Source organism: Lepidochelys olivacea, assembly GCF_965140295.1.
Source record: "Lepidochelys olivacea isolate rLepOli2 genome assembly, chromosome: 12".
NCBI lineage: Eukaryota > Metazoa > Chordata > Testudines > Cheloniidae > Lepidochelys > Lepidochelys olivacea.
The window spans coordinates 25,657,324-25,668,247 of NC_140422.1; the positions used below are offsets into that span (position 1 = coordinate 25,657,324).

At 41.3% G+C, this 10,924-nt stretch overlaps 1 protein-coding gene across 1 annotated transcript; it reads right to left on the reverse strand.

The window, feature by feature from the left end:
- Nucleotides 1-2,647: 2,647 nt before the first annotated feature.
- On the reverse strand, nt 2,648-10,877 carry LOC311529161 (uncharacterized protein). Its single transcript, XM_084644910.1, has 2 exons — nt 10,422-10,877; nt 2,648-6,488 (listed from the first exon to the last, which is right to left on the reverse strand). The coding sequence occupies exons 1-2, from the start codon at nt 10,752-10,754 to the stop codon at nt 4,947-4,949; spliced, it is 1,875 nt and encodes a 624-aa protein (XP_084501036.1). The 5' UTR covers nt 10,755-10,877; the 3' UTR covers nt 2,648-4,946.
- Nucleotides 10,878-10,924: the final 47 nt, after the last annotated feature.

The following is a 10,924-nucleotide window of genomic DNA, read 5'->3' on the forward strand; positions in this document are numbered from 1 at the left end:
AGTAAATCCCCGTTTAATCTACAGACAGTCAGTGCCAGCTGTAGCACAATTAAAGTCAGCTGCTCACAGACACACACACACTTTACCAAAACAAAGCGACTCCCTTTAGCAAGAGAGATATGCATTGTATTGCCATCAGCTAAGTTCAGTTGCTGACTGTGATGTAATTTAACTAAGCAAAGAGAGGTGCAGCATTCATTAGAACTTGTATGCAGGAGCACACTAGCTGATAGGATCGTAAATTGCTTGGCCCTTTAGAAACCACCCTTGCTGTCTGTCCCCAGTTTCTGGACAGAGATGATGCATAACTGTTGATAGTAGGGGGCACAATTTAAAGCAGAGGTTTTCAAACTTTTTAAGCTGAGGTCCCCGTCCCGTCCCCCCCCCCCCCCCGCACTCCAAGTTACAATTTTTGGTTGGGCCCTCCACCACCCACCCAGACAAAAATAGGCGAGTGAGGGGTGGAGGTGGCACTCCCTCCCTGAGCCCTGCCATACGGGACTGAAGCCTGAGCTGCTGCTTTCCCCCTGAATGGTCTTCTGTGCCCCCATAGGGGGCATGCCCCATAGTTTGAAAACTTCTGATGTAAAGGTTCTGGTGGTATGCAGTGGGGTTCAGGGCAGTGCATAAAAACCCTGGTAGAAATTGGCGGGGGGTGGATGGACATGACCCCATGTCCCCTGCCCCAGGCATTCCCTCTCTTTCTGTCCATTTATAAAATAGAATTACAGACTGCCTCTGTCCGGTCTGTGCTGTCTGTGTAGCTGCTACTTGACCATCTCAGAGTTTCCACAGGTGCAGAGAGAATACACATGAAGTTGAATGCACACAAATGGCACACAGTTCAAGGCCTATATAAAAATGTGGCTTATCCTCCAAATCATACAAATGTCATTAAATGTTCAAATCTCAAAATATGGCCACTTTAGATCTGCTGGATTATGTGCAGGGAGGATTTGATTTAAATCACTAATCAGGAAGACTCAATTTAATCATGGATTTCTACATAAAAGTGCATTCTTGTTGGTTGTTATAACCTTAATACATATTCTTCACAACTCAGAGATAGATGTAGATTTCATTTTTAGAAGGTACACACTATACATCTTTAAACTGATTTATTTCAAAAACTTTTCAGATTAGTTCTACAGCTATATCAGAAAATGAATGAATGTTTGGTTATTTCATTTACCAAAGGTAATTGAAACAACTATTTTTGAAGTCATTGGGAGGTGAACAATCTCCAATTCAACAGGTTAATCATTAATATTTGGATGATTTTCTTGCCATGCTGTATCAGGAGGAGAACATCACCAGACAGACATTTAAATTGTTTTATTTAACTAAAACAACAACATTAAGTATTCTGGATTTTTTTTCTTCAACAACAAACATATAATATTTTAACAAAACAAGCATATGTCCCTTGCTTCTCACAGTTATCTTCAGACTTCTTCTCCAGATCTATTCTGCCCCCAACAATCTTCTATTCGTTGAACTTTTTGAAACTTTGCACTTTTAAAGAGAGGTAAGGGATTGACTGTGTACACAAATTTGCAGAGGGACAATAGGATTGAGGTCTGTTATTTCTCACCTCTGTATATTATTTATTTAAATAATTTAACAAGCATGTTACCTCTGGAGACACAAATCCACAGTTTGAGAACTGCAAAACTAAGCATTTCTGATGGTATCTTCTAGACGGAGCACTGAGTCCCATTGAGTAGAGAGAAAGATTAACCCAAATAATCTATATTCCAGAAGCTCCTGGAACCCCATAAGATTGGGTCCCTAATCCATGAACTATTGGAACACATTTACAAAACTTTTCTTAAGCGTGACATGACTATATTGTCTCCTACTATAGAATTAGAATGTATAATCCCTATTCCACGATGAGATATTTTTGAGCTATAATGTGTCTTAATTAAAACTATCTTTAGATAGCTTTTTGAGGGGAAAAAAACTTTTTATCAAAAAAAAAATCCCATTTAAATAAAATCTCATTTAAAAAAAATGATTTTTATCCACCCTGATTATGTGTAATTGAGGTATGTGTTCAAAATGGGTTTAAATTTAGTTTTATTATTGAAGCAAATTCAATTCTATGATTTGGTGACTCAATGTAGTGTTCTGGGGCTGCGTGAAGTGCGGCTGCTGTCATTGAGTTGAGGCAACCCTTCTTTTATGCTTTCTGTTTGGACTTCTTTAAGTCTTGCCTCTTTTTCCAAATGTAATTTAAGTTTTCTATTGGCTTCATCACAGTCATCTCCCTTCGCCAACCTGGTCCGCTCAGACCTACTCTCTTCCAGCAGCATTATCCATACACCTCTCTGGATATCTCTACACCGCAGCTAACACCAAGTCTCCCAGCTCAGATAGACAGACTTCTGCTAGCAGGGCCTAAAGTAGCATGCTAAAAATATCTTTGTGGATGTTGCAACCCCCAAGGCTTAAGAGCCCAAGCCCCAGGCCATGCCACAACATTTAGGTCAATCCAGGTCTGTCTATTCAGGCTGAAGCCTGCTCCCAGCTGCTGTGCAGATGTACCCTGTGTGTCTACAGTACATATCCTCATGTGTGGTAGGGATGGTTTTTGCAACTTCCCAGTCAGAGCTCCCTTAATAACTTTTGCTAGACACAAAGCTTAAAACAGAAGAGGAACTTTAATAATCCCCGGGGGGGAATGCATCTTATAAAAACATAATACACAAAACGAAGTTTAGCAGGAACATGAACGTGGACTTGGAAAACATAAAAACAGATATTCCTGTGTGCATATGTGTGTAATGTAAACTTCCCTCAGAACTCAGGAGCAATCCTATCATTGACTTCAATGGAGTCGGTGTTTTACACACGCTATACTGTTAAGACTAACAGCTTCATTGCAGGGATTCTCCAATGACTTTTTCAAAGTACAGAGCTTTCCCTGTTTGAGTTCCTCAACTTTCCTGCTAGCCCACTCTTTCATTCACCCCGTAAGAATCCTGTTTTTCTTTCTCTTGGCACAGAAATACAGTTTTACAATCCAGATGGTGACATTATAAAGAACTTGAATAAATGATCAGCAAATATTTCTCTATATACAAATAAGCAACTCTAGGAAAGAATTGGTATAGGAAATATCTACGTTATAATACCTTTTGCTAAGGAGGAGATTGCTTAAGATTTCTGAACAATATATTGAGCTTAGCATTAGAATACATTTCTGTTGTTCTACTTTATACCAAGCACTATTTTTGAAACGATACTTTCAGCAGTCAAATGTACTGTGTGAACATGCACTATCAGAGAACAGCACGTGTATCTAAATGAACAACAATTCAAATAAAGGTAATAGTTGCATACTGCTTCAGGCACATGTTTGTATTTACACTTAATCGCCAAGATTTTCCATATAAGGAACCTAAAGTTAGTCTTACAAAGTTGCCAGTTCTTGTTATTTTGTTGCAATATTCCCAATAGTTGGTGTTTTTCTTAAATCACAGCCCCTGAAGTTATGTGATTAAGTAAGAATCTCAACTTTCTTTTTTGTCTTTTTTTTTGGGGGAGGGTAGAGGGGGTTTAAAGTGTGTTTCTAACCCTCATGGAGAAAAAACTGGAAATGTGAACCCTAAGGAATCAAAACCGAGAAGACAAGGCAAGAAACTGAAACATATATACCAAAAAAATTCCATTATTCGTATGGGCCTGACTCATGATTTTTGAATGCTTAAGTTTGACAATAGAGTACTTCTGAATAAGTGACCAAAACCAACACCCATTGAAGTCAGTGGCTGGTCAGCACTCAGGCTACTTATTTAGGAGCCTACCTTTGGTTCTAACTTTAGCATGTATTTTTGAAAATCTTGGTGTATATGTACATGGGAGCATAGCTGGAGTATGGAACTTCATTATATTGCTAAAAAGTTAGTAGAAAACAGTGTGTAGTGCAATAGAAGCATGTAGTTTTCAAATGATTATAACTTCATTAATAACAATTTTTGTCATATTGGTTAAAGGCACTAGTCCTCATTAAGGCCCCAAGCCAGCCATCTGATTCATGAGGAAAGTCCCTTTTCCTGTGCTAAGCACCATTGAGTTCAAAAGGATTTTGTACAGATATAAAGGGTTTGTGTCAGAGAGTCGAATTTCAGAACTGGGGCCTAAGAAAAAACAATTTTTTGGTGGTATTTGGTGGTAGCAAACAGAGGCAAGTATCAAAACCTATAATTGTATAGAATCAAGTATATTTAGAAGACCCACGGGATTATTCTAATGCAAAAATACATTAGCAGAGTGTGTTTTACCTCTGGTGTTTTTTTTCTGAACGTCCAAACAGAATTTTACCAAACTTTCTAAATCAATCTTAGGACTGAGAACAAGCAAAAGGAATATTATCTCAAACGTTAACTTCACTGGAATGTTATGAGCAACTGGAGATGCGCGTCAAACGTAATTTTAACGTGGCACGGAAGAGGCTATAAACAGTGAATCTTAATTTGGAAACATTTTTCTATTTTTCCCATTGCACACCATTTTAGACTTTATTTCATTCTTTGAGGTAAATTTGCTGCCTTGCTGCAAGAATAACTTGTTTGAGAGAGAAAGAGGAAAAAGTGGCAGTATATGCATTTGAAAAATCTGTCAGAAGCCAAATACAGCAGGCCCTGGTGTCTAACTTATACATCATCTCAAATACATTTGTGAATTTATCCTCATTTTTAATACACACAAATTAAAGACAGGTGAGCATTCAAGGCTGAGCACCTGAGTATCAGTGTGATCACTGAAGACAAATAGTTAGAACAGACTCTAATGGACCCTTTCTTCACTACCCAAAAGCAGCACGTGCTTTGGTATGACGAATCTTTGCTCAAGAGAGGACCAAGACCAGCCTGGAAATACATGTATGTTGTAGACCAACAGTGAAGAGCATTGGCAGAATCATACGGGCCTGGCATTCATTATTCACCATCCTTCATGATAAATACATAGTCCTCTTGGTTAGTTTCATTCATGTTTGAAGTGTGAGTCTCAAACTTTCCTTTGTCTGTAGATGAAGAGGACTCAAGCAAGCCTCCTTCAGGCTGTAAGTGGCTCTTCCTACAATTCACAGTGATGGCGCTAGGGCCTGAAGGTGGAACATAAATACTTCTGGGAGGGATGTAAGTGAGATTAGGTGGCTCTCTGATATATCTGAAACCCTCTGAAGTTGCATGTGTACCAGGCATATCCATTAATAGTCTCTTGTTATCTGAGCCAGTGGTAGGACACGCGGGGCCCCCACTGGCATTACCAAGTAGGTTTGAGGAAGACTGACCAACACTGAAAGTTGCTTTATTTGTTGTCTGAACCCTAGCTGGGTATGTATATTTCATCTTGGAGTGATTGCATTCTCTGGAGTCTTTATCACTTGTATTTACATTCATTATACACTCAGGTTGTGCAGTTTCCTCTACTGGATACATAAGCTCTTCATCACTGGCTTCCTGGATTTTTAGTTTGCTAAAAGATAAAGACACTTCACAGACTTTGTCTTCTCTGGTTAAATTACATTCTGTAACAACTGTGTTGCCACGGGACGGGGGCTTCAGCTCCTGGGGTTGATCTGCAGGATTTGTGGGGTTGCCTATGCAATTCATGGCATCACTGATTTTTGCTTCGATGGTTTCCTCAGGGACCTCTTGGGCTCTGTATTTATCAAGGGCATTTCTGCTTTCAGGAGTAGCGTCAGTAAATATTGCAAAGGCTTGTGGGCCGCTTGCACCTGGTGAGAGCGGTTTGGGGCCAACTTCGTTTGCTGTCAACGGTGTTGAGATCACCAAAACGCATTCTTCACTCTGATCGCCTCTTAGCTTCTCTTCGAACACTTTCTGAGAAGAATTCTCACTGAAGATAGGCTTTTGTCCTATGACAATGTCACTGTATTTGTTCAAGAAGTCTTCGCTATCTGAGCATTTGCCATGAGAGTGTGCTGACTCACTGACTTGCCTTTGGTGTGCTTGAAGCCTGCTAGTGGACTGAGCAGATGGTAACTGAGGCATAGCAGCAGCAGGTTTAAAATGGGATTCATCTTTGATCTTACTATTTCCAGCAGTTTCAAAGGATTTCTCACTCTTTGTTGAGGACTTCTGTTGAGCACTAAGGCATGAGGAAATCTCATTATGTTCTTTGTTTCCCAGATTTTCAGAGTCCTCTCTCTGGAAGGGTTGACTCTCTCTGTCCTTGTTCTCTTCATGATACCAATGCATTTGTGCTCTCCTCTGTAGGATGTCCCCCAAATCACTGTGTTGCACTTCGTTTATCATTTCAAGGATGGTTTCACACTCGATTCTTGCAAGAAATATTTCAAATGCAGTCTCTTTTGTTTCCTCCTCATTTATCTTTCTGACAAGTGAATACTCTGTTGCTGTTGTTGCAATGTAACCTATTTTCTCCAGTACTGTTCTTACTATGTTTTCTGGGAGCACTGATTGAACAGAGTAGACAAAATTACCTGTAAATGTCTGGGGGAAAAAAACCAAAACATTAAGATGGGCATTGAGGGAAATCATGCAGGGGAAGGGGCTTTTTAAACAAGTTCATAACTATTTAATTTTTTAACAACTATTTCCCCAAACTTGTGTCACCGAGTTTTGAATTTTGAGGTTTTATACCAGCATTATTGGCAGCCTCCTGAAAATTATTGCTTTGCTCAAGTGCGATAACTTCAGTGAAGCTATGCCAATTTCCACCAGCTGAAGATATGGCCCGTTACCTCACTAATTGAAAAGGACAGTGGCAGCAGCAGAAGATCTTCGTGGTCAGACTAGGAGAGTAGAAGAACTACCAGCCACCTTTTCTTGTGTTCCATTCAAGAGCAAAATCTTTTTCAATTTAAAAAATGGAACCCCCTTGAACACTGAAGCTCTCCCATCGACGCAGCGCTGTCTACATGGGGGTGGGTGGGTGTTAGGTTAGTATAACTATGTCGCTCAGGGGTGTGGATTTTTCACAGCCTTGATCTGGCCTAAAATATGTTCAGACCAAACAATCTGAGTAGAGTGGAAAAACAGGCTTGTCTTATGCAAAGGAATATGGATTTGCCCATCTGCCTGAGTCTAACTCTGTAAGCTAGAGACAATGAAAGTGTATTTGCCTCTAAGGTAAACAAAGTAATCAACCCACCAGAAAGAGCTAATTAACAAGAGGACAAAAAGGGGACATGCTCTGCACCCTGCGGAACAAGCAGCAGGGAAGCACTTTGTATGGGGTTACTTTTCAAAAAAATACATTTCAAAGATTTTCTGAGTTATAAGGAAGGGGAAAAAGACATTGTGGTTATCCATCCCTTAAGGGACAAAAGGGCCAGCACTTCTGGAATCTGTGAAAGGTGTATTTTGCAGCCAGGTGGATTGAGGACACAGAGAACTGACTGTGAGTGAGAAATTGCCTTATACCAGGCTTGTAATATGTTAAGTTTTAGACACCAGAAAGTGTAATTTATTTATGGTTTACCTGTACCAATTTTTAGTTTCTATTGTCTCTGCTTACTATCACTTAAATCTCTGTTCTTTAGCAATAAACTTATTTTTGGTTTTACCATAAAGTCATCTCAGTGCTGTGTGTTACAGTAAAGCCTGGGTCCTCAGCAAAACTAACAAGCTGTTGTGTGTACTGTCTCTTTGGAGGCAGCAAACTTTGGTAATTTCGGAGACTCTGCAGTGATAGGGGCAGGGTACTGCAGAGGAACTTGCAGAGGGTTTACTGAATGTTCCCTGCAAGTCCAGGTTAAGACTGGCAGAGTCTTGAGGCATTTGCTGGTAAGGCAGACAGATGGATGTGGCAGGGAGCTGACACACAGTTAAACTCCAGCAAAGCCCTCTTGCTGAGGCAGAGGGATAACCCAGTGGCTTACAGTTCTGGGTGCTCTGAGAAAGCATCACAGGATGCTCAGCGCTTTCTGGAAATCAGGCCTCTTTTAAGTGTGCCAAGTTGGGCACCCAAAATCAGTAGTTACTTTGGAAAAATCTTGGTTTAAAGCCTTACATGTAAACATTATTCATAATCCTTTCCATTACCTGTATCTGCCTGTCTCCTGCCTTCTACTCAGATTGTAAACTGCTTGGGGAAGGGGCTGGTTTTTTTGTTTGTTCTGCCTTTGCATGCTGCCTGGCACAGTGGACTCCAGATTCATGCCTGGGGCTGTGAGGGGCTATGTTAATACAAATCATAATGCCATTGTTGGGTTCATTTAATAGAGTTGTATGAATATACCAGCTTCTCTGTTTCTGGAGCTTCCCTTGGTGTTGGAACACTAGATTTCCCACATGTTCCCCTGAACTTAGTCTAAAGCTATAACAAAGAGCTCCAAGGTGCTGAGGTGGTGACTCAAAATTGTGACAAGTGTTTTGAAGGGCTGTTCAAAGATCATAGTATTAGGTAGCTGTAGTAGTCGCTCTGGTCAAGCAAACTCCTGTGCAACAGGCTTGCAGAGGATACTGTCTGTATCATTTTACTCTGGTCTGCTGCAGGCTCCATATTCCTTAGACTCTTTTGTCCTTCATCAAAAGTTTCCGTTCCCTCAGGGTGGCATTTACCTTTCTCTTTGTTTAGCTTTTCCTTATCTCCTGTCTTTTGATAGTTTGTTATATATTTGCTTGGAGAACAATATGGACAGATGAGCAACAGGTTATGGGGGTGGGGGAGGGGCATAGTCTGTAGGCTGTGTAATTAATCCACAATCAAGGGTGTGACCGTCAAAAAAGACGTGCTAAAAGCCTTTCTGCTTAGCAAAGTTAGGCCAGGCCATCACTGTGGATTCCACGGTTGACAGTTCCCACTTCTTCTGGTACTGTTTGACTCTGCCCATAGAATCACAGAATATCAGGGTTGGAAGAGACCTCAGGAGGTCATCTAGTCCAACCCCCTGCTCAAAGAAGGGCCAATCCCCAAATCATCACCTTCCATGGATCAGCCCTGTGTCCGCACAGTAAGGACGGCAGCAGGTGGAATGAGCAGGGAACTGAGTAAGCAAGCCCTGTATAGGGCACAGAACTGCTGGAAACTGTGGCTCACGCCCTACACAGGGCTGACGCCCCTCCGCATCCTTCCTCCAGCCCCCTCCTAGCTCTGGCTGTGGGGCTGGCTCGCACACCATGCCACACCCCCCGTGTCTGTGCACTGATTTGTCTTGTGTGATATTTATTTGAGCATTAGAATGAATCCAAACTGGCAACCATGCAGGGCTTAAATGGCATTTCACAGCTCATGCTCTGGGACCCACACTTTTAGAATGATGACATTATGTAAAATTGCTTCCTTTTGTCTGATCTGTAGAGAACCCAATTTGCATTAAAAATAGCCAAGGAAGAGCTATAATGTTAGTGTAGCTTGTTTTAACGTTTATGTTTCTACGTTAGAACATTACTGCAATGTGGCTGTGACATGCAAAGTACAAACACTCCATTCACAAAGACGAGAATGAAGAGACGGCACATAGCTTTTGCTCACCAGTATAACACTGTGAATAGTTTTCAGAGTAACAGCCGTGTTAGTCTGTATCTGCAAAAAGAAAAGGAGGACTTGTGGCACCTTAGAGACTAACCAATTTATCTGAGCATAAGCTTTCATGAGCTGTAGCCACAAGTCCTCCTTTTCTTTTTACTGTGAATAGTGCAAAGCATGCGGCTCCCTTCTAGGAAGGCAGGCTACATAAGCAACATTTTCAAACGCACCTAAAACTTATTTTCCAAAGTGACTTAGGCACTTTGTTGAAGTCTCATTGAAAGTCTTGGGCTCCTAAGGACCATATTTTCAAAGATGTTTAGTCACCTAAAGATGCAGCTATGCACCCACTTGGATTTTAAAAAGCACCTAGTTCCCAAAAGGCTAAATGCCTAACCTGCTCAGGTCCTTTTTAAAATCTGACAAGGCACCTAGCTGCATCTTTAGGCAACTACTTTTGAAAATCTGGCCTTAAGTCACCTAGGTCTGCATGCAATAAAACACCAGCAGCTGGCCCATGTCATCTGACTTGGGCACATGGGACTCAGGCTATAAAATTATAGCCTAGACATCTGGGATCTGGCTGGAGCCTGCGCTGTGGGACTCCCCAAGGAGGAAGGGTCCCAGATCTTGGGCTCCAGCCCAAGCTGGAACATCTACACTGTAATTTTATGGCCCCATGCAGCCCAAGCCCACATGCCCAAGTCAGCTGGTATATAGACATATCCTTAGGCACTTTTAAAAATTTTATCCCTTGCACATAATGGGCCTGCTTGAAAGCCCACTGAAATAAATAGAAAATTTCCCCTTGACTTCAGGGGACTTTGGATCAAGCTGTAAATCACTAATTTCATTAAAGGTGCAGTACACTGGGAATAAAGCACTACCCTGCGGATTTGATTTATAGCTTTCTGATCCTGTTGCTATGCTACTGTTTTCATCTAATATCTTACCTTCAGCGACTTTATTTCTTTTCTCCAAGGAGAGAGGAACAGGTTGATGCAGAGCAGCTCTAGGAACTCGAAAGCTTGGATCAGGCTTTTGAAAACATTGCCTCCTTGTTGCTTTTTCATCTTTAAACAATTCTCTGCAATGCTGTAGAAGCCAAACCTGCTAAATCTCTCAGCAGGGCACGCACCAGACTCCAGGAAGTGTTTAGCTTTTGCTTTTATCGTTGTCTCGTTGCAGATCAAAAGTTTTCCTTCCCACCACTTCGTGCCATAGTATGCAAGGTAGTCCCTTAAAATGTCTTGTTTGGCTGGTGCTGCTGCTTTCAGCTCCTTCATAGTGTGCAGGAGTGCCACACTAGCAAATAGTGTTCTTTAAATTTCAAGCACGGTTATGGGATTGTAAATGAGGAAGTTGCTATCCTGCTTTACCTTTGCTGAGTTTTTTCTGTCTAATCCGTTATTGGCTTCTCGGTGGCACTGCTAAGAAGTAAGTGGTCACACTGTGT